General features: G+C 38.3%; 1 protein-coding gene across 2 annotated transcripts in view; it reads left to right on the top strand.

The window, feature by feature from the left end:
- The window catches only part of AAGAB (alpha and gamma adaptin binding protein), a 52,545-nt gene that overhangs the window by 13,377 nt on the left and 14,320 nt on the right, over nt 1–24,848 (top strand). For both annotated transcript variants that reach the window (XM_038580789.1, XM_038580788.1), the window contains exons 2-5: nt 4,055–4,245; nt 4,381–4,477; nt 4,806–4,895; nt 8,055–8,138. In XM_038580789.1, the coding sequence (XP_038436717.1) occupies nt 4,055–4,245; nt 4,381–4,477; nt 4,806–4,895; nt 8,055–8,138 (462 nt within the window). The remainder of the gene's footprint in view (nt 1–4,054; nt 4,246–4,380; nt 4,478–4,805; nt 4,896–8,054; nt 8,139–24,848) is intronic.

Genomic DNA, 24,848 nt, shown 5'->3' with positions numbered 1-24,848 from the left:
CAGATTCCCTGTGGGGACCCGGGCACAGGACTTGATCCCAGGACCCCGGGATCAAGCCCTGAGCCAAAGGCAGATGCTCAACCACTGAGCCACCCAGGCATCCCTGTCATCTCTTATTGATTCTGAACTAAAGAAAGCTAGATGCCTCCTTCCAAATTTACACTCTGAGGGAAGCAACATTCAGATAGAAGAAGCACAAAGCGGGTGTGAGGATGAAGGAGTGGCTGAGCTGACATGCTTCCTTGGCATACAGCTTTCTTCAACTCTCTTGAATCTTGCTTGTCACTAACTTGCCATGTGGGACTGTAGGGGAAATAAGTTCATGAAAGCAGTGAGAAGTAAATAGGAGTTGCTGGAGAATTGATGGCTATGTATAACAGTTTCTCAAACAGGGAAAGAGATTTATACTTGCACTTAAAACCGGGGGAAAGGTTTATACTTGCTACTGGAACTGGGTTGACATTTAACTTCTCATCTGAAAACACTACAGATTAACTATTTTAAGCTGTGAGACCAAGTTTGTGGTAACAGACTGGCAGTTAATCATCTAGTATTTGTCTCTTTAAAAATGATGTATTGCAGCTCCACCAGGTGGCTGCCAACAGTGTGAATGAGACAGGCCAACATCCACCAGGAGAAGGGAGGAGGTACTTTTGATTTTACTTGTGCATCTTTTTGACTACATCAAAAGTCAGCTTAGTGAAGGCAAAGAAGGGAGACTATTGCCGGTTTTTCTAGGAAGTCTGGCAAAAACAAAAACAACAACCATTTGATCACTGTGACTCACTTTTGACATATAAATGGCCAAAAGCCATACATAGATTTTGAATGAGTTAATTGTGCTTCAGGCTCATATATCCTGGTGCCCTTGTTCTGGCTCTTATTTTTGGTTTTCATAAAAGAACAGGTGATACTGTAGGCCCATAGGTTGGTTTTGGCTTGTGAGCTGTGAGCATTGGACACTTGAGTGTGATCTAGCTCAGATGCCAAATACCACATGCACTGCATCACTGGGTAGTACGAAAAAAATGCTGGTGGCCTGAATTTCGTTTTAGGTTCTTCTCCTTTAGGCAAGTGGCTTCTTCTCTCTCTCTCTCTCTCTCTTTTTTTCTTTTCTTTTTTTTTTTTTGGCCCTCAGTTTTCCCATCTGTGAAATGAGTAAACCGTCTGGCTGATCTCCAGAAACTCTTCGTCATGTGCATAAGCGTTTGAGCAATTTTTGTTTTAATCTGGAAAAGAATAAACGTGTTAGACGTTTGAAACCAAATAGAGATGAGCGAGAAAAGCTATATTCAGTGTAGACATTTACATTTTTTAAATTAAACTCTACATTATGATATCGATGACAAGAAGAATGAGACTGTTCACTCTTTTCTAGTTGGGAGATGGCACAGATGTGATAATAAAGTCCATATGCAGCCTCGCCGAAAGTATCTGATTAGACATAAAATGTTAAAAATAAAAGAATCTGATAAGTAAATTGAGCTATCAAGTAATTCTAGTCAGCACAAGGAGTAAGGAACAAACCACACACAGCCAGCTAGGAAACACTAAAAGGTGAAATTTGTTTTCCCAACTTAGTGGTTCTGTTCTCATCTAGGTTTTAGGGACAAGAGGAATTGCTTCTTTCTGTGTGTTTAGTAAATATCTTCATCATTTGAAAATCAGAGAGAGTGTAAAATTGAAATTTTAAGAGCTCTGAGTAGCACACATTGGTTTGCTGCCTTGTGTTCTACACATTGATTAATAAATTGAACCATCCTTAATGGATTCAAATATCCTAAATTGCAGTTGAGTAAGAAGATGGCACCTTAATTGATTTTATTTTTTCATGTTAGTTGAAGACACTGGTTCCAAAAAAGTGTAACTGAAATTTTCTTCCAATTTTCTTAACAACACTTGGAGTTTGGGAAATAATAAGGAATTGGTTGTGGTGATGGTAGGAGTCCTCGTCCCATGCTCCTTGTACTTTGCCCCTTAACAACATGTGGACTCAGTATTTTACCCTTTGTGCTTCTCCACTTAAAACAGTTAATTCGTTATTTTAAAAAATTACCTATGAATGAAGAAAACTGATTCCATATGGTGGCTCCTCCTACCCTTAAAAAAATCAGTTTATACATTTTTTGCTACTCCCCTTGGTTTAGTTTGCCTTCTTCCATATGTGCTTTTATCGGCATATTGCTGTGCCACCTGCTTGAAGTTTGGAAGATTAGCTTTGAATGCAACATAGACTTTGATCTAGGGTTTTTTTTTTTTTCCCCCGTGAGACATTTACATGAAAAAAGAATCTTTGTCATGCTTTATCTGTTCTTCCTGCTATTTCCTATCTGAACTTGTCATGATGCTACATGAAGGACATTGCAGCTGGTTGCTGTGGAATTGATTGATAATTAATAAAAGATAACTTTAGGTAGAAATTAAGCAGCAAGAAGTGCTTGATTTCTTAAAGAGACAAGATAAATTCAGATTTTCAAATATTGGCACAGACCTCATGGTAATTTAAAAGTAACAGTTCTGGTTGTGGTGAAAATTTTGGAAAGTTAGTTTCACAATGTGCCATATGTCAAATGTCGTCTTAAATTTATTTTAAATCTACTTTTTCTATTTTAATTAAAAAAGGGGGTTTTGTTTTCAGACTAGTTCTTCCTAGTAACCACATGATGGAAGTTTACCAATGAAAAAGCGTGCATATGTGCACATACACACTTTATATGTTATTATACATTATTTCGAGCAGTCTTTTAGACTAAATAATTTCCTCATATCTTTTTGTTGAACAGAAACTATGGCAGTGCTCCAAGTATATAATCTTAGCTCTGGAATTGAAAGTTTAGCTTCTAGTTTTTTGCATCTTGTTAATTGTGAGTTCGAGGGATATTTTATATGTTCATCTTTGTTAGCATCAAAAAGGAATTTGTGGCCATTTTGCCATATATTTTTATAATAACCCAATTTTAGTGGCATGTTATTTTACTTCTCTAAGCTTACTTTCCACATCTGTATAAAACAGAGGTTGTGGGTATGAATGTGAGAGATGGGAGTTTAGGTTAGAACAATTTCTAATGTTTTTCCACTTCTGAATATTTTATGGCATTATGGAAGCAGACTGCTTCAGTGGTTCCATGACCTCGTCTGTATTTGTTCATCACTGACTTGGCCTTTACTGTAAGAATTTTGTTAGTTATAGCCATGCTGCACATGGGTTTCTGAAAGATTTAGTTATATTGTAAATAATTAAATGTGCTTGGCTATTATGTATTTAAATTATGCCCAAAGTGTCTTTAGCAAACAAAAATTGGAGTTGGCCTTCAAAGAATTTGAACAAGGCTGAATGTAAATGGAATAGGGGTCATTTATCAGTATCCATTCTTTTATGAATTAATGTGTAAGCATTTGGCCCAAGGAAGATGGGTAGCTTTTATTTTATTAATGGTTTAGTCTTACTGCTACCTTCTTTGTAACTTGCAATAAGGACAGAATAGGTACAGATTCTTGAAGATTCTTGTAACCTTCCATCTCACATGAATACGTAAGCAATAAAATAAATGTAAGCTGTTAATCTCTTTTGCTTGCTCTTTATGGGTGTTTAGGTAGATGACTGTTTTGTCTCCTATGTAATCTAGCCACAGTAATTTTTGTGTTCTTAAAGAACAAAAGCCAATGAGTTAAATTATGTCACTATTACTTTTCTAATCAAATGATAGAGAAGAAAATGCCCTGATAAATGGGAGGCCTTTTGAAATCCTTACACAAAGAAAAGTAGCCGAAGTACCATATTAATGTGGTGTATATATATATATTTTTTTTTAAGATTTACCCATTCATTTGAGAGAGAGTGTGAGTGGGGGAAAGGGCAGAGGGAGAGAATCTTCAAGCAGACTCCCCACTAAGTGAGGAGCCTGATGTGGGACTCAACCCCACGACTCATGAGATCATAACCTGAGCCAAAATTAAGAGTCTGGACACCCAACCAGTCGAGCCACCCAGGTGCCCCATCTGGTATGTGTATCAGTTTTGCATTTTCCATGATAATGTTGTGTCCTTTGTTTAGATATCCTTGGAGCAGAGGATCTTATTGTGGAAGTGACTGCCGATGATGCTGTGAGGTTTTATCCCTGGACCATTGATAATAAATACTATTCAGCAGATATCAATCTATGTGTGGTGCCAAACAAATATCTCGTCACTGCAGAAATCGCGGAGTCTGTACAAGCATTTGTGATTTACTTTGACAGCACACAAGTAAGATTTGGTTAGCCCAGGACCTTGAGTAAGAAGTTATTTGGTGCTTTCTTTTTTCCCCCTGCTTTTCCCATGAGTTCTCTTAATTGTCTCTTCTTCTGGTTGTGTTTGTATGTTTGTTTTCCCTCCCTCTAGAAATCTGGTCTTGATAGTGTTTCTTCATGGCTTCCGCTGGCAGAAGCATGGTTACCTGAAGTCATGATCTTGGTCTGTGACAGAGTGTGTGAAAATGGTAAGGCACGCCAATGAGACTGTGATTGGTACATACAATTGCTGTCCCTTGGTAAATAAAATACTTTTGTTTTCATAGAAGAGTATATCTCCTGTGATTATATTACTTTATGGAAGTATTTTCAGCTACTTCTGTTTGGAATCTTGTAATATTTACATTTTACTTTTGAGAATGGACACTTTGGGTTCAAGAAATCATTTTTTTCCTATTTATTTTGGATGCCTTTAGAATAACTTACATCAGGGGTAACATCGAGATTTGTGGAGAGTATTGCAGCAATATTCTATTTTTAAAATTTTTTACTTATGAGGACTCTTTTGCACATTAGGTGTAAACCGGCAAAAAGCTCAAGAATGGTGTATCAAACATGGCTTTGAATTGGTAGAACTTAGCCCGGAAGAGTTGCCTGAGGAGGATGGTAAGTATTTATGTGTCAGGAGAAACATGACATTTAGATTCAGTAATGAGGGAATATTTTAATCCAGGGAAGAATCAAAGTGAAATTCAAAAAACATTTTTTCCTCAGCTGTTTGAAAAGATTTGTGCAAAACCCATTGGTGTGGTCTTACTATTAACCAAATCCATTTTTTTTTTTTTTTGCTTTACCACATGTGTTAGGACTTTTCAAATATTGTTTTTATTTCTTATAGATAAAGATAGAGATTTCTACCTTAAATCTTAGTCATTTCACCAATCTCTTATCCTTTGTCCACAGCCAAAAAAAGATTTGACTTCTACTCATAAATAGTTAAAGTTTATGTTCCTTATTTTGAATTTCTCCTATCCTAAGGCTGAAGTCCCAGGAACTTTAGAGGGCATGTCAGCCCTGTCTTTATGTCCTATTTTATGTGAAACCAAAAACAGACCCAGAATACCACCACTACCTCCCACCCCCACCCCTGGGGTAGCTCTTCACTTTACTCTGGACCTTCTGTTTCTTCCCTTCCTCTGCTCTTCTTTTCAACTTCTCTCCTTCCAAGTACACCTGTGCTAGCTGCTGTGGGACCTATTAAGACAAGACAGGTTTTGGCCCACCAAAACCTTATAGTCTAGTGCAAGAGATAAACACGGATATGAACAATTGAATTGCCAAGTGGAATGTCATAAATATTTTTAAAATGTACTGGTGCTGTGATATTTAGGAGATGAGGGAGATTATTTCTGTTTCAAAGATTCAAAATTCAAAAGACTGTGTTGGCATCATGAACTTTCACATGTCACTTGCTCCATAAGGAAGAAATAAGAAAGGTCCTGGGCTTGTAATGAGACTATCAGTAGGGACATGGCATTGAGAAGATATCAGTTGTTGCAAAAGACATTCTAAGAGACAACCAATGTGAATGAAAGTACATAGATAGGATATAAGTAATCATTTCGTGAAACCTATTTTTTTTTTTTAATGAAATTAAGAAATCTCTTTTTATATTCTGGCTTGCTTAGAATTTTTCCAAAATGTTACCTTTGGGAATAAAACCCTGCCAGAGAATAGGATAAAAAGGCTGATTTTTCTCCCTGTCATTTTTTTTTTTTTAAAGATGTTATTTACTTATTGAGACAGAGAGAGAGAGAGAGGCAGAGACACAGGCAGAGGGAGAAGCAGGCTCCATGCAGAGAGCCTGACGTGGGATTCGATCCAGGGTCTCCAGGATCACGCCCTGGGCTGCAGGTAGCGCTAAACTGCTGTGCCACCGGGGCTGCCCCTCCCTGTCATTTTTAATAATTGAAAATTAACAGGTACAGTTTCTCTTCCCACATCTTTCCAGATCCCCTAAACTTATGCCTTGTTTTATGTTTGTGGGCATGTACAAAATTGCTTATTTCTGACACTAGAATTTTCTTTTTCCTGTTTCCTGTTGTCCTTGAAAGTCCACATTTGAGTCATTTATTTAAATCTGTTTTTATTTTGTAATTTATTCTCCCTTACACCACCACACATCTCCTTGCTCCTTGTCTGAACAATGTGCTTGTGTTAATTCAGCTTAATATTAAAATAGATTTTTTTTTAAAGATTTTATTTATGTATTCATGAGAGACACACACAGAGAGAAGCAGAGACACAGGCAGAGGGAGAAGCAGGCTCCATGCAGGGAGCCCGACGTGGGACTCGATCCTGGGTCTCCAGGATCATGCCTTGGGCTGAAGGTGGCGCTAAACCACTGAGCCACCCAGGCTGCCCTAAAATAGATTTTTGACATATCTTTAGGTGAAGTTATGAAATCCTCCCTAGAATTTTTAAACACAAACTGTATACTTTGTATGCATGTATTCTAACTCTGGTATGAAACTTTCTGCATGTTTGGATTAGATTTCATCTTACTGGTTCTAGCTCCTTATTTCAGACCATATTTTTGGTTTCTGGCTCTGCCATCTGAAGTGTTAGTTATCCTTTTAAAAACTGAATCGTTCATAGTTCAAGTAAACATACCTTCTGTTTCTTCATTTAAACATTGATGATGATAAAACTCATCTTGGTATTTTCAGTTTCATCCTCGTCATATTTCTCTTAGGTTGTTACTGCTGTCCTTCAGGCACCGTGTTAGGTGGTGATTTCTGCCTAGAGGGTTTGTTACATCAGCAAATTTATCAGTTCCAGGGCCTCTTCACTCTGGGAGAGAGGTGTGCAGAGTGGCATCAGCCCCACTCTTCTTGGAGAATAGCATACGTGATTTGCCCTTATCAAATAGCTAACAAGTTATAGAACCTGAGTTCCAATTCAGATTTTCTGACTTCTAGTTCTGTGCCCAGCCAGGCCATTAGACACAAGTTCTAGGTGGATTGTGCTCTGTAAGCTCTTAGGAGACTTTCTCCTCCAACCACATGAAAACTAATTTTCCCATTATCTACCATATTCAGTCTTACAACACTTCTTTCCATCCTACACCTATCTACAAGCTAAGAACATCACCTATTCGTATGCTAACTGGGATTACCACCCGTTATTTTGAGTAGTATCAGTTAAATTCCAGAAGCAGGGTAGTACCAGTACTAACCCCAGCTAAACTAAATTGGTGGTTTTTATCTTTAATGACCCTTGCCTGTCTCCTACACTTAATGGTTATAGTAATTTTACTTCTCTTAAACTATCTTTCTCTGATCAACAAATTGTTCTCTGAATACCTATTATAAATAGTAATAGTTATTCTGTGGTTCCCAAGAGAAGGTAGGATATTTACAGCATTTTATGGCATACCAAGAGGATCATTCCTGCCTTCAGGAAACTCATTCTCCATAAAGAGCCAAAATTGGTGTTTCCAGTGCTATGCCAGGATTGTGTAATTAACAGGAACTAACATTTTCAGGAGGATATGAGTGGATTCCATTAGTGAGGTGATAGAGATGACTTTATCATAGAAACCTTTTGTAGTGTGCATTTGTTTCATTGTTTTAGTTTCTAGGATATTCTTATCAGGAACTCTGAGCTTTGTATTTATGTTTTTCTTTACTACCTAGGTTACAATGTGAAGTACCAACTGAGCAAGATGACTAAGCCACAGTTATTTAAAATGATGTCTTGGGGGATATACCTATATGTGTATAAATGTATGTATAAATATATCTATTTCTTCTTCCTGATTAGATGACTTCCCAGAATCTACAGGCGTAAAGCGAATCATTCAAGCCTTGAATGCAAACGTGTGGTCCAATGTAGTGATGAAGAATGGTAAGTAACTTGGCACTAAAAGTCCTAAGGAGTTTTTTTTCTCTTGTTCCTTGGACCTTTTACATTATCTGTATATATGTGGAAACCATTAAGATCATATAAAAGCTGTAGATTGGTTCAATTTTAAGTCCCCAGCTAAAGGAAGAGCCAAAAGTAATATTTCTAAGAATTTATAATATGTGTTTGTTAATTCCATAAGAATTTAGGAACTTAGAGCTTGCTTATAATAAGCCTAGCATCGTCTTTGACTTTAAGAAATACTCTCAAAATTGTAAAATATGAACCCTATGCCTAAGGACTTCACGGTCCAGCTGTGGAATCAATGTGTGTACTTTTACCATGCTAGGTAACCATGCAAGGCAATCTTTGATGTGTGCAGGTTGGCAGAAGTAGTAAACACATAGTGGTCAGAGATGTGGTCTTTGCCGTTGGGCATGAGGATAGAGAGAGGGCATCAAGGTGAAAGTAGATAGAGGTCAGCAGTAGTGTTCACAGGATGGTCAAGATTTGGGTTGTTGAAGGTGGGGAGTGACAAGCAGGGGAGGAAGCATGGCATCAACAATAATGGTTGTGTGTTCCAGGGTCACTTAGCAGTTGGAGCTAGCTTAGAAGAGGGAGGCCTAAATGCTAGGCAGGACAATCTGGACTTTTCCCTGTAGTTATTGGTGAGTCATTAGAGCTTTTTTACCCAGAGAGTGATGCAAAGAAGTTGGCATCTTTCAAAGGTTATTGTCATGGGAACATGCAGGTGAGTTTGGCAGTTGAAGCTGGTAAAGGTAGAGCCTGAAGACAAGGAAACCAGGCAGAGTGAGTTAGTGGGGCCCGGGCTGACATGATGGAAGGTGGCCCTGAGGCGGGAAAGCCAGAGTTGACATGCAGCATGCAGGGGGTGGGCTGGTTGGTGCATGCTGCCCCCTCACTTTTGGCATCCGTGTGCTGAGGCTGTGGTTGCAAAGGACCACATGCTGGCTGCTTAGTCTGATAGGTACTTACTGTCTCCCAGCTCTAGAAGGCAGGTGTGTGAAACCGAGATGCCAGCAGGGCCATGTTCCCTCCGAAGGTGCCGAGGAGGAATCTGTGTGATTTTTGCTCCTGGCAGTGCACTGGCTCTTGGCGGCATAGCTCCAGTCCTCCTACGGCATGCTCCCTGCATGTTGGTCTGTGTTTAGATTTCTTTTTTGTATATGGACAGTAGTTGTACTGAGTTCAGGGCCCACCCAACTTCAGTATAACTTCACCTTCATCTGCGAAACCTGCAGGTAAGGTAACAGGCTGAGGAACTGGGAATTAGAACTTCACCCGTTGAACTTGATGGGGGATACAGCTCAACCTCTAACGTGATCCATCTGGAATTGCTGATGGTGGGGTTCTTCTCTGTCTTGGAGCACTTGGCTGTCTCCACAGGGACCCCACGGTAGATGAAGTACTTTGGAAAAGAATGAGAAAAATCCTGTTAAAACTGAGCTTACCCCATCTCCCCTGAGATAAGAGAGTCGAGTGGAAGATTAGTTTTAGCAAAGTAGAATACTTCATCTCAATTTCCAGTTGGCACTTGAGTTTTAAGTCAGATTGGGGCCCTTTGGCTTGCCTGAGATCTGACCTGACCCACATCATCCTTGGAGAAGCTCCTTCTGGTATAGTAAGCTGCTCCCTCCCCTTTGCTTCCCTTCGTCCTTCCTCTCCCCCTACATTATTCTTTCTCAGGGGAATCTAACGTATCTGTTGCATTGAATTGCAAAGATGGATTTTTATTCTTTCATAGTAGCAATAAAATAAGGCCCTGGTAGATTTAGATTTTAGCCTATGTTGTCATCTCCCTGTTACCAAAACACACTCAGATTGAGGCTTGGACCTTCCCATTCATTCACTGAGCAAATCCTTGTCGAGCATTTATCACGGGCATTGCCGTACACTATCTTCACTGTAAAAATCTCTTTAAGGTATGGTACATAAACTGGATCAATTTGGGCTAAAATTATATTCAGTGGTGCTTGTTAAATTTATGAGAACTATTTTCAGAGAAGCTTATTTGGCTTCTATCGCTTTTTGAAAAATCTACACCCACCCCCACCGCCCCAGTCAGTTTATACATTAAAGAAGCACTACCTTGTACTTTGCATTTATGGCTATAAATTTAGAAGCTGGACTGAATACACTTTATTACCTTGGAATTATGGTCAAAGATGTTTTGTGAAAAAATGCTGTTCTACTTGTTTTAGACACTACACAATTTCTTAAGAGAATTGCAGAGCCAAGAGGCATACTGTGGATATTTCATGACTCTTTTCCTAGAGCGTCTCTACCTTCTTTTCTCTTTAGTGTTGGTACATTGTTTTGCGGTTAACAAAAGACAAACCTACTGCCATTAGCTTAATTCCACGTTTAAGAGGATCCTGAACTATGCGGTATGAAGGAAACTTAACTATCTTCTCTATAGGAGGAGCCCTAGATGTGGAAATCCAGTGACATTTGGATACAACCCAGGTCTTAGGCAGTGTCAAGGATATCCTTGTATAGCCCCACATCTTAGATTAGAGACCGAACTCTGTGTGGTTATGGGCTAGGTCATGTTACTCTTCTAGGGTGACCTACTTCCTGTGCTCTTTACAGAGTCTTGCTTTGCTGGTGGTCTTGAGTACCCAGTGAATTGATCCTTCCTCCCAGCAGGCTTTTCTTGAAGTCTGCCAGCAGGTGCTCAGACTGGTTAAATTTGTTTCTTTAGATCTTTTTCACCCCCACTCCTTTCTCTTTTTCTTTTGTTTTTCTCTTACTTTTAAAAAATTGTGGTTAAATATACAAAGCATAAAATTTACTATGTTAACCATTTTTATGTGTACAGTTCAGAGGCCTTAAGTACATTCACATTGTTACGCAGCCATCACTGCCTGCAAGTTTTTTAAGCCAAAAAATTGTTTAAATCAAAAAGTTGGTTAACAAGGTAAAGAAAGATTTTAAAAATACTAGAGGTGTTTTTTTTTTTTTTTCTGGAAGTTCATCTAGTTATTTTAATAAAGGAATAAATGTTTACACAAGATTTTAGAGTATAGGAAGATAGGTAGTGTACCTAATTCATTTTAAGGCTACCTTAACAAACCCTGATCCAAATCCTTAAAGATAGTTGCCAGTAAAGAAAATTTCTCATTCGTGAACATAGATGCCACGATTTTAATAAAAATAATAGCATTTACTTATCTAGCCTTACACATTATTATGTTGTAATGAAGTTTCACTTTTACCACTTTTTCTCTAAAGAATCAAGCAGCAATTTCCAGTCCTTACACTGTCTACTCAGCTGTGTGCCCTTAGATCTCATTTTGGCTGGGTTTTATATTTAATCTAGAAAATGAAGTTGAGCCCTATCCGTGGCTCCCAGCTGTGGTTGCACATTCAGATCACCTGGAACACCTTTACAGTCTATGCCTCACCCAGACTATTTATCTTGGAAGGGAGGGGCAGCTACAGTATATTTTAAGTGCCTTAGGAATTCAAATATGCAGCCCTGTCTGAGAACTACTGACATAAATGATAGTCATCTAGTTCTAACTTGTAAGAGTCTGTGCCTAATCCACGGGAGTAAATTAGGCATTTTGAAAGTGACACGAGCCCTGACAGACTTGCTTTCTCCCATTGCTAAATCACGTGTTGTTTGCAAGTCATCTCTCTGACTTACAAAGCTGGAGGAAAAAGACCAGACAGCTCAGAGTGTAGAGTCACCTAGAGGCAAAGGCAAAAATAGTGGGCACTGCCTTTCATCCATCCTTGGTGTCTAGTAGGGGCTAGTACTATGACAAAGTGGCCAGTGTTTACATAATCTGTCTTGAGATCTGAAAGAAATAATAATACAGCCTTTTATTTTTTTAAAATTCAGAGGCAGAGAGAGAGAGAGAGAGAGGCAGGCAGAGAGGCAGAGACACAGGCAGAGGGAGAAGCAGGCTCCATGCAGGGAGCCCGATGTGGGACTCGATCCCCGGTCTCCAGGATCACACCCCAGGCTGCAGGCAGCGCTAAACCGCTACACCACCGGGGCTGCCCTAATACAGCCTTTTATAGTAGCTAACTGTGTAGGAGCATAATTGAGACCCAAGGTGTATCTGGGCCATTTGAGTTTTTCTTCTGTCTACCTCAAATTTCTCTCTGGTCTGTAATCTAAATCCAGTTTTGAATGTTAATTTCATGCACTAAAAAAATATTTATTGAGTACTTATTGTGTGCCAGGCATTATGCTGCACGCTTGGAATACATCAGTGAACAAAATGAACAAAAGTTTCTGTCCTTGTGGAGTTTTCATTCTGGTGGGAGGCAGTAGTCAATAGACAACACAATTAATAAATTACACAGTATGTTAAGAAGATGTTAAGTGATATAGAAAAAATAATAAAGCAGGTTTGGGATACTGAGATTGCTAGATAGACTGCATTATTAACTCGGGTGGTCAGGGTAGGTCTCCTTGAAAGCTTGAGATTTGAGGAAAGAGATGACGTGCTTTGCCATGTGAATATTTGGGAGAAGAGCATAGCAGTCATAGGGAATAGCTACCACAAAGGCCCTAAGGGGAAAGCATGCCTGATGTGTTTGAAGTGTATTAAGGAACACACGGTGGCTGAGAGGAGAAGGTCAGAGAAAAGTGGAGGACCAGATTATTTAAGGCTTTGTAGGCCATCAGAGTAACTTTCACATTTAAAAAAAAAAGATTTTATCTATTTGTTCATGAGAGATACAGAGAGGCAGAGACGCAGGAAGAGGAAAAGGCAGGCTCCCTGCAAGGAGTCCAATGTGGGACTTGGACCAACACAAAAATGTCATGCAGCCCTGTAAATAATTTAACGGTCAGAAAACAGCAGCCATGTCTCTGGAGAGCCTCCTTTGGCCTGGCACTATGCCTTTGGTCATTCAACCCTGGCCTCCGCCATCAATGGGTGAGTTCCATTGAATGAGGAGGTGGTGTAACTTACTCACCAGTGTCCTAGCCTCTTTTCTTTTCTCTCTTTTTCTTTTTCTTTTTCTTTCTTTTTCTTTTTCTTTTCTTTTCTGAAACACAGGGAGGCAGAGACATAGGCAGAGGGAGAAGGAAGCTCCATGCAGGGAGCCCAATGTGGGACTCGATCCCAGGACCCTGGGATCACACCCTGAGCCAAAGGCAAATGCTCAACCTATGAGCCACCCAGACATCCCGTAACTTTGACATTTCTTAAAGTCAACTAGGTAATCTTTAGGTCATTGAGTAGAAGAGTGATGTGATCTGACTTTAGGTCTGAAAGGATCCCTCTGGCTACTGGGTGGAGAATAAGTGATAGAGGTGAGGAGGAGCCAAGGAGATCTATTAGGAGACCATTGCAGTTCTCCAGGTGAGACATAGTGGTGGCCTGATCAGAGTTGTAGCAATGAAAGACCTAAGAACAGGTCAGATTCTAGATAGATTTTTAAGGTGGAGCTAGCATGATTTCCTGATGGGTTGGATGTGAGTTATGAGAGAAGGAGAGCAGTCAAGGACTCTGGGACCTGAGCAATCTGAAGGATGGGTGGCCATCGATTGCCATGAGGAAGCTGCAGATGAAGTTGACTTTGAGGGGCAGGGTGACATTTGCATAATTCAGCTTTGGATACATTAACCTTGAGTTGGCCACTAGACTTCCAAGTGGAGATGTCAAGCAGCCAGTTGGATAGATGTGTGGAGTGTCAAAAGAGAGGCATTTAAAACCATGAGCCTGGATGACATCTCCAAGGGGGAGTAAGTATAGTGAATAAAGTGGACCAAGGACTCAGCCCAGGATTTCCAACATGAGGAGAAAAGAAGGAACCAGCAAAAGAGACTGAGCAAGAATGACCAGCAAGGTAGGAAAGGCAAGAGAGTAGAGTCCTAGGATTAAGCAGAGTGTTCTTAAGATGGAGGGAATGGTAGCTATGCCAAATGCTGCTCATAGGTCAAGTAAGATGAGAACTGAGAATTGACCTTTGGATTTAGCAATGTCACCAGGGACCTTGAGGGAGAGCAGTTTTGGGGAAGTAGGTGTAAAAGAGATTGGGAGTGGGAAGCCTGGGTGGCTCAGCGGTTGAGTGCCTGCCTTTGGCCCAGGGAGTGATCCTGTGGTCCCGGGATCGAGTTCCATATTGGGCTCCCTGTATGGAGCCTGCTTCTCTCTGTGCTTGTGTCTCTGCCTCTCTGTCTGTGTCTATCATGTATAAATAAATAAAATCTTTAAAAAAAAGAGAGAGAGAGAGAGAGAGGAATTGGGAAGAGAGAAATTGGAGACGATGACTATCAACCTCTCTTGAAAATTTTGCAGAGAAATAGATGGAAGCTAGTGAAAAGAGCATGGCGCAGTCTTACCATGCTTTTAAGGTGAGAGCAAGAGCATGTCCACAGGCTGAAGGGAAAGTCCAGTAGAGAGAAAAAAAAAAAAAAAAAAAAAAAAAAAAACAACCCCAAGACAAAACCTGATGAGGTAGGAGAGAGGGGAGAATCACTGGAATAGGTGAGGGGGTCGGCTCTATTGGAAAAGCAGAAGGATTGGCTTTGGACAGGAGAAGAAAAGTAGATCTGTAGAAAGAGGCAGGGAGGGAGTATGTGGGTGCGAATGTTGCTGGGTAGGGAGATTTGATATGGAAATCTATGGAAGTTTCTTGTGATTGCTTAAATTTTCTCAGTGAAGTTAGCCAACTGAGAGGGCAGAGGGAGGGGTAGTGTTAGGATTTCAGGTGAGAGAAGAAAATATGGATGTTCTCTAGAAGAGAGAGAGAGAAGGTGAATGTAGGGATGTAAATAAAGGAAGATTACCAGACAGCATGAAGGGGCCCACTAGAAATTTGGTATGGTAAATTTGAAGTGAAGCCAGGCAACTTTTGTGTATGTGCGCCTGTGTGCTTTCCCCAGCTACCTTAAGCTGTCTGGGTGCATGCATAGAGTAATCAGTTGTGCTTTTTTTGGTAAAGATTTTATTTATTTATTCATGAGAGACACAGAGAGAGGCAGAGACATAGGCAGAGGGAGAAGCACGGTCCATGCAGGGAGCTCGAAGTGAGACTCGATTCTGGGACCCCGGGATCCTGCCCTGAGCTGAAGGCAGATGCTCAACCCCTGAGCCACCCAGGCGTCCCTATCAGTTGTGCTTTTACCAAGCAAGGGTATCACAGCAAGAGAAAGGCAAGGAATTAGACAGTATACATAAGATAGGAACTGTAATGATTGACCATGGAATTTAAACTGGGTGGAAAAGGGAAAGAGAAAATCAGTAGGGACAGGGTCAGTGAAAAGGTGGTAATTTTGAGGTCCCGGTGGAGTTGGCGAATAGTGGGATTGAGGCACTGTGGGGAGGGAGTGTGCTGGAAAATTAGGTGGTGGTTAGAGAGTGTGGGATACATGAAATTGAGATTATGGAGGGGTTGTAGCTGTTAATGATAAGGTCTTAGGGCATGACGGGGAATATATGGCCAAAGTAGGGTAGAGGACAACATCAGTAAAAGAAATTAAATGAACTGAAAGATTGTTGAATCATCTCTATATCTGTTGAGCTTGCTAGGAATTCAGACAGAAGTAGTATTGGAGAAAATGACAATAATTAACATGAAGACATGAGGGGGGAGTATTGGAGGAGGGGCATCTGTTAGATGATGATAGCAAAGGCCTTAGACACTTGCCCTAGTCTTTGTGGAAATATCAGTAGGCTTTTATATTTGGGGAGATTTTAGGAGTAACTTAATCCATCGATTCTCAACTGAGATGCACTGCTGGTATGGGAGTGCATATCAAATGCTACACACTCCCTCTCAAGACACTTGCCTGGCTCCCAGTGATAATTACTTCAGTAAGCCAGTACTACTAGTTGTTTGATAAGAGGATTAAAAACTTTTAGGAACTTTTGAGCTAGTATCTTCTCTCCAGTATAGGAAAGGCTTTTATAGCATTCTTGCCAGATGATCCATCTTTTAACCAAATCTCATCTTTTTTGGTTAAATGCTTCAAGTAATAGGTACTTCAGTACTTTATGAAAATAGTCCTAGAAGCAGTTCATTGCATAGAGAAATCAAAGAATTCTTTTGTGAATTCTTAGCAGATAAAGTGTCTTTTTATGCTGGTAGTTTGGGGAAAGGATACTTGCTTTACTTTGTCATAAAAGTGAGCATAGTCATGACAGTTTTCTCTCTGGGTGATGATGTATTTTCTCTGCTTCTTGCTGTTACTGGCTTTCCTTTTGATCACTTTTCTTCCTAGCCGGTGAAGAAAGTTCCAACGGCATTGGAAAAAATCTAGCTCAGGGCTACTGAAGCAGTCAAGAGGATGGGAAGAATGGAGATTGTCTCTAGTAGTAAGTTTGGAAAAACCAAAGCTGAGAAGGGATTTAACTGGAATCTGTAGTAGTATAGGGTACATACGGACTTGATTCCCCAAATCCTAGACTACTATAATTTAGGGACATTTCCTAAAGCTTAAGATGGCTTACCAATTACAAATAAAATGAAAGCATTATTGAACGTACAGGAGGTAGTTTATGGAGTTACACTAAGAGATGATCCAAGCAGAAAATAGATAAGTTCCATAAGGGGCTGCCGATGGATTCTCATGAACAGCGATTGTACCTAATTCAGGTGGGGAAGGTACTTTGCCTGAATTTGTATCCAAGACTAGTATCTTGGAGAGCAATCATGTTTTTCTTCCTAGTGTTTTTCTATGCGGTATTTTTTCTATCAAGTCTTAGACCAGGTGGGTTGACTCATTGAATTTTGTAGAATTTAATAAAGGACATTATTTTATCTGGTATGATAGTGTATTTGGATTAGCCAGGTGAAGGCATTTAAGATGTAGAATCCCCATGCATACAGCTCGTGGGACATTTTCCTTTAACAGATCTTACACTTTTACAGGTGAGGCCTCAGAGAGGAGAGGTGACTTGGCCAAACTCACACAGTCAGTCAGTAGCTAAGGTAGGACCAGACAACAGATCTCCTGACCAGGATTGTTGTTTTTCCATTATAGTATGTTGATTTATATTGTTGGCTGGTTAGAGAAATGAACACAGAGTAGTTAAATAATTTACCCAGGCTGCATAGGAAATATTGGCAGAGCCAGATGAGTTCATTCCCTATAGAGCCCCCTCAGCCTAGGTGTAGTGGGGGATTTTAACAAGGTTTTAAGAAGACAGACTGGAATTAGTGATCATATCTGAGATTTGGATTTTTTTTTTTTTTTTTTGCTTATTGCATTTAAAATAAACCCTTCCAAAAAAATCAAATAAATCCATTTAATTTAATTTTAGTGTTTTAAATTTTATGTTTTTATTGAAGTTTAGTTGACACACAGTGTTAATAGTTTTAGGTCTACAACATAGTGATTTAAGAAGTCTGTGCTTTATGCTGTGCTCACCACAGGTGTGGCTACTATCTGTCACCATGCAATGCTATTTCACTGACTATATTATATTCTCTTTGCTGTAGCTAATATCCTCATAATTATTCATTCTATAACTAGAAGCCTGTACCTTCCACTCCTCTTCACCCATTTTCCCCATCCCTCGCACCATCAGTTTGTTCTCTATTTATAAGTCTGTTTTTCCTTTTTTTTTTTTTAAGATTCCAAATATAAGTTGAAATCATATTTGTCTTTTTCTTTCTGACTTGCTTCACTTAGCATAATACCGTCTAAATACATTCATGTTGTTACAAATGGTAAGATCCGGTTCTTTTTAATGGCTGAAAAGTATTCCATTGTGGATATACACTACCTCTTCTTTATCCATTCATCTATTGATGGACACTTGGGTTGCTTCCATATCTTGGCTATTATAAATAATGCTGCAGTAGACACAGGGGTGCATGTACCTTTTCGAATTAGTGCTTTTATATTCTTTGGGTTAGTACCCAGTAATGGAATTACTTAGATCATATAGTATTTTTATTTTTTATTTTTTGAGGACTCTCCATACTGTTTTCTACAGTGGCTGCACCGATTTATAGTCTCACCAACAATACACAAGGGTTCCCGTTTCTCCATATTCTAGCCAACACTTGTTTTTTATCTTTTTGATTCTAGCCATTCTCACAGGTATAAGGTGATATCTAATTGTGGTTTTGATTTGCATTTCTCTAATTAGTGCATTAGTGATATTGAGCATGTTTTCTTGTGTCTGTTGGCTTGCAAAAATGTCTTCCCATTTTAAATCAGATTTTTTTTTCGTGTTAAGTTGTATACATTACATATTTTGGATATTAACTCCCTATCAGGTTATTTGCAGATGTCTTTTTCCATAGTTGCCTTTTTTTTGTTTGTTTGTTTTTTTGTTTTTTTGTTCGTTTGCTTTACTGTGCAAAAGGTTTTTATTTTGGTGTAGTCTCAGTAGTTTATTTTTGATTATTTTCCCCCCTTGCCTGAGGAGACCCATCTGGAAAAATGTTACTAAGGCTAATGTCAAAGAGATTACTGCCTGTGTTTTCTTCTCAGAGTTTTAGGTCTCACATTTAGATCCTTAATCCATTTTGAGTTTATTTTTGTGTATGTTTGAGAAAATGGTCCAGTTTCATTCCTTTTTATGTAACTGTCCAGTTTTCCCAACACCATTTGTTGAAGAATCTGTCTTTTCCCCATTGTATATTTTTGCCTCCTTTGTTGCAGATTAATTGACTATGAGTCTGGCTCTATTTCTAGGCTCTCTATTCTGTTGATCCATATGTCTGTTTTTGTGCCAGTACCATATTGTTTTGATTACTATAGCTTTGTAGTGTATCTTGAAATCTGGGATTGTGATACCTACCTACGGCTTTGTTCTTTCTCAAAATTGCTTTGGATATTTAGGTCCTTTTGTGGGTGCATATAAATTTTAGGATTATTTTGTTCTAGTTCTGTCAAAAATACTGATGGTAATTTGATAAAGATTGCATTGAATCTATAGGTTGCTTTGGGTAGTATGGATATTTTAACAATATTCTTACAACCCATGAGCATGGAGTATCTTTCCATTTTTAGAAAGATATCTTTCCATTTCATTGTGTTGTCATTAATTTCTTTCATCAATGTTTTACAGTTTTCACCTTCTTGATTAAGTTTATTCCTAGGTTTTTTGTTTTTTTGGGGGCGGGGGTGCAGTTGTAAATATAATTATTTTTCTTAATGTCTGTTTTTGCTACTTGTTTTAGTATAGAGAAATGCAACCAATTTCTGTATATTAATTTTGTATCCTGGAACTGGATTCATTTATTACTTTTGATGTTTTTTTTTAGTAGAGTCTTCAGGGTTTTCTATGTATAGTATCATGTCATCTGCAAATAGTGATAGTTTAACTTCTTCCTTGCCAATTTGGATGCCTTTTGTTTCTTGTCTGTTTGCTGTGAGCAGAACTTCTAGTAGTATGTTGATTAAAAGTGGTGTGTATGGACATCCTTCTCTTGTTCCTTCTTAGAGGAAAAGCTCTCAGTTTTTCACCATTCAGTAGGATGTTAGCTGTGGGTTTTTCACATACAGCCTTTATTATTTTGAGGTATGTTCTCTATCCACTCTGTTGAGAGGTTTTTGTCATGAATTTTGTCAAGTGCTTTTTTCTCTGCATCTTATTGAGATGATCATATGATTTTTATTTTTCATTTAATTAATGTGGTATGTATCAATCACATTGATTTGCAGATATTGAACTTGCATCCCTGGGATAAATCCCACTTGATCGTGGTAAATGATCCTTTTAATGTATTGTTGAATTCAGTTTGCTAATATTTTGCTGAGGATTTTTTTCATCTATATTCATCAGGGACTATGAAAGGCCAATGCCTTTAGTTCTCTATTTTTGTGTTGTCTTTGGTTTTGGTATCAGGGGAATGCTGGCTTTGTAGAATGTATTCTGTATTCAGAAGCTTTCCTTCTTCTGTTTTTTGGAATGGTTTGAGGAGAATAGGTATTAACTCTTCTTTAAATATTTGGTAGAACTCACTTGTCAATCCTGGATTTGGTTGGGAGTTTTTTGATTACCAATTCAGTTTCATTACTAGTAATTAGTTTGTTGAAATTTTCAATTTCTTCCTGATTCAGTTTTGGAAGACTGTATATTTCCAGTTCTTCTAGCTTGTCCAAGTTGTTGGTATATAATTTTTCATAGTAGTCTTTTAACAATCCTTTACATTTCTGTGGTGTTAGTTGCTATTTCCCCTTTCATTTCTGATTTTATTTATATGGATCTCCTGTCTCTTTTTTTAGTAAGTCTGGCTTAACAGTTTTTTATCTTTTCAAAGAACCACTGTTGGTTTCATTGATTTTTTTTCTATTGTTTTTTTGGCTCCCAATTCATTTATTCCTGCACTAATCTTTATTATTTCCTGCCTTCTCCTACCCTTGGGCTTAGTTCTCTTTTTCCTAGTTCGCTTAGTTGTAATGTTATATTGTATATTTGAGATTTTTCTTATTTCTTAAGGTAGGCCTGTATTGCTATAATTTTTTCTAAGGAAAATTTGCTTAGGGGGATGTTTTTGCTGCATCCCAAAGATTTTGGACCATTGTGTTTTCATTTTCATTTGTCTCTATGTATATTTTAATTTCCTCTTTGATTTCTTAATTGACCCTTTCTTTGGTTGTTTAGTAACATGTTTTTTTAGCCTCCTCGTGCTTGCGCTTTTTCCCCAGTGTTTTTTTTTTTTCTTTCTTGTAATTGATTTCTAGTTTCATATTGTCATGATCAGAAAAGATACATGGCATGATTTCAATCATAAGTTTATTGAGACTTGTTTTGTTACCCAACATAGTATCTATCCTAGAGGATGTTCCATGTGTACTTGAAAAGAATGTATATTCTGTCATTTTTGGATGGGGTGTTCTGTATATACCTGTTAAATCCATCTGGTCTAATGTGTCTATTGATTTTTCTGCATGGATGATCTGGCTGATGTAACTGGGGTGCTAAAGTCCCCCACTATTATTGTAGTACTGTCACTTTCTTCCTTTATGTTTGTTAATATTTGCTTTATGTATTTAGGTACTCCAATATTGGGTGCATAGATATTTACAATTGTTATATTCTCTTGTTGGATTTAAAATAAATCCCTTTTAAAAGGCTGTCTGAAATGGTGTTGATACTACCTCTATTATGCTGTTCTGACTTAATCCAAAGTATAGGTAAAAGCTGCAGATAGTGTAATAAATACTTATATATTACTTTTGAGTGAAAGATAGTTTATTTTAAATTATTTAGTGTCACAAGAGATTATTCTTTTCAATTTGAGTTAAAACTTATGTAAACAGAAGGTACTCAGTTAATGTGTTTTTGTTACTTAATTTCATATTGTAAAAGCAAACAGGTAAAATTATACTGCTGAAATTGTAGGCAAATTATTATCTGAGAAAGAGGTTTGAAAATCTCCCTAGTATGAGACATAACTTTTGGGTTATTTTATAATAACCTAGTTTTATATTCTTGGTTCTACCAGTGTCTTGTTTCATAAAGTAAGGTATGCATTCATAATGCATAGAGTGGAAGGTGTGACTTCCAATGCTCCAAGAAATGAAATGGTTAGGACTGCCTTTACATTTGGGCTCTGCTTTTTCAGATCTCTGTGTCCACATCAGTTTGCTCACTGCCTTGCCTCCCATTTCTTGGCTATGGCTCAAGAAAAGAGATGTGGGTACCACCTCAGCTGTCTACTTGAGTTACCCTCAGCCCCTGTCAAAGCTGAGCTCATGGCTGTGGGGGCCTAACATTTGGGCCTATCATTTATAGTTTGATAATATCCCCTTTATGAGCATCAGGAAAGGAGAACTGGGTAGCCCAGGTGGCTCAGCAGTTTAGTGCTGCCTTCAGCCCAGGGCCTGATCCTGGAGACTCAGGATCGAGTCCCACGTCAGGCTCCCTGCACGGAGCCTGCTTCTCCCTCTGCCTGTGTCTCTGCCTCTCTCTCTGTGTGTCTCTCATGAATAAATAAATAAAATCTTAAAAAAAAAAAAAAAAAAAAAAAGGAGAACTGGAGGATCAGTACTTTTTGCCAAATATGTCTGACATTCTTCCTCACCTGGGTAGCTCAGTCTATTAAGCATCTGACTCTTGGTTTCAGCTCTGATCATGATCTCCGTGTTGTGAGATTGAGCCCAATGTTGTCTGCTTGAGATTCTCTCTCTACTCCTCCTCTCTGTCTCTCTCTCTCAAATAAAATAAATAAATAAATAAAATCTTTATAAAAAAAGTAGACCCCTCTTACTCCTTTTCTGGTCTCCAGTGAAGTTGCTTTTTTTTTTGTCTGGTACATCATAAGAGTTGGTTGCAGAGTACTTTGTTATCACTGGAAGAGCTAGGTATCATAGTACTGTGCCTGGAACTTGGGAGGCACTTGGTAAATAAGACTTGGTTTTAAGGGCAGGGAAAAGAAGATGGTTAATAGATGCCTGATGAGTTGTTCTGTTTTTCAGATGAAGTTGTCACTTGTTTCATATAAGAAGGTAGCATTATACACATTGTCCTTGTTTGAACTTTCAGTTTAGTGTTACTCGGAGGTCCCCATCCCAGGCTTTGTCATCTGAGCACTGATGAGGGCCATGTAGGGTTTAGTCTGTACTTGAGGCTCTTGGGTGTTCAGTGGGTCTTTTTACTACAAATACCACCACTGAGTGAAGGGCAAGGAAGAGAGATTTTATGATCTTTCACTGTTACTAATCAGTAAAGGAGGGATTACACTGAACAAATATTGCAGAGTTGTGACTTTGATCCCACAGTGGCAAACAATAATTGTAGAGATTGGACTTCAAAAGCCCTGAGAATTTACTTTCAGTTTATCTGTTATAGTTTAATCTCTAATGATAAAGATGGGTAAGGATTGAGTGAAATTTTAATAGTGGAAACATTCCTTCATTTGATAGTTTTCTATGTTCCCATTATAAATGAAAAAAATTAGTCATCTATTAATGTATGTTCCCCTGAATTTACTTGGTGACAAGATACCAAAGTAGAAATCCCAGAATCTAGTTTAAGGAATGAATTGCAACTGATATATAGAGCAGTGGCAAGAAATAAGTACCAAAAACACAAGATTAATCTGGCTGCCTGTTTTCTGCCCTACTCTCCTGAGAAAGTAGATGGCTAATGCCTTTAGTATGATTTTTTTATAGAGAGAGTAAAAATAAATAATGATTAAATTTAATGTCAACAGAAAATAAAACATCAAATTTATGAGAGGAAAAATGGTTAATGAAGAGGATTCTAGTGGAGTCTTTATCTGCCTTGCTCATCTGTGTCTCTTGATCCCAGTTTCCCTCTAGGATAGTATAGAATTATACCAGCATCACATTCTATGGAACCATGTTCCTTGAGTCAGACTGAGTTGTTCTTTTTATCCCATGCCTAATATTGTGGAATTTTTGAAGGAATGATTTGAATAATCTCTTAGGGCTTGTCTATGAATGTTGTGGTCAAAAATAAAATAAGTAGATCTCTATTCATGTGAGTGTATATGTGCATGCCTTTGTGTTGAAGGCATCACTTGGAAGAAATTGTGTCTTACAACAATGTAAGAGAACAGGGAAAGTGGGAATTGTGAACAGTTAGAGAAGATGGAAGGGAATAAATGAGTCCAGTGATTAGGCTTTATTTAAAAAAAAAAAATCACCCTCTAAATTGTCCTTAAGCAAATGAATGGTGGGAGGTCTCTTCAGGTTGTTATCCTGGAGGCAGGGCCTCCTTCTGCAGCCACTTGCAAAACATTTTTGATAGTTTTCCTATCAAAACATTTGATAGTTTTGATAAACATTTGATAAACATTTTGATAGTTTTCAGAGCTGGTTATAAACCACATAAGAAGTCATCTTTTTCACTCTGGTAGCATCTTGTTTCCTTGCTCTTGTTATTCCTCACACTTAGTTCTGAATGATTTTTGATTCGATTCAAAACATTCCTTTGAGGATTTTTTAAGAGTGTGCTTCAGGCTGTAGATACAACTCTACAGTGGAGCCATTATTGGAATTAGTGTAAAGCTTTCCTTTACGACTTTGGGAAAGACAGGACTCATTCTTCTGTTTAGTTTAGTTTATTAAGAATTTGTGCGTGTACGTGCACAGAAAAGAAAAAGACCAGGAGGACTTATGCCAAAGTATTGATTGGCATCTCTCATGATTTCATTTTTTTCTTTATACTTTTCTGTTTTCCAAATTTTCTACAATGAACATTTCATTTACAATCAAGAAAAAGGGAAAAAGCAGAGCCTGGCTACTTTGTGGTCCTGTTCATTTTATCTTTAAGCATTGGCAGAAACCATTCTTGACTTGTGAGCAGGTGTCCCAGGTATCAGAGGGTGAGCACAGATTCACTCTCGTGGGTTCAAAACAAGTGATACCACCAGCCACAGTGCATCAAAGTTTTGTCTTTTCAAGCATTAGTTTCTTAGAACAAATCAGTTCTTTTAATTCTTTTTGATTTCAAAAATGTTCATTTCAGTATGTCAGGCAGAATGGAATATGTTAAATAAGTATAGGCTTATTTCCCAAATACTAGTGAAATCATTTCTGATGGAATACTTGCTTAAAATAAATTTTTATGCAGATTGTTTGGTGTGATCTAAAAATACCATTCAAAAAATAGGCACAGCTTCTCTATGTAAGTTGAACTATCTTAGTTGTGGTGTAATTTGGTCATGGTATCATATGGTGGAAAGTAAAATATTCTATGGGGAGAGAAAGAGGATATAAAGAAAACTTAAAATATGGGGAACAGTTGAACTTCTTAAGATGATGCCAAATGATTGCTTTCAAGAAATAAAAGC

The sequence above is a fragment of the Canis lupus genome, chromosome 30 (assembly GCF_011100685.1).
Source record: "Canis lupus familiaris isolate Mischka breed German Shepherd chromosome 30, alternate assembly UU_Cfam_GSD_1.0, whole genome shotgun sequence".
Lineage (NCBI taxonomy): Eukaryota > Metazoa > Chordata > Mammalia > Carnivora > Canidae > Canis > Canis lupus.
This window is presented reverse-complemented; position numbering and strand designations above follow the sequence as displayed.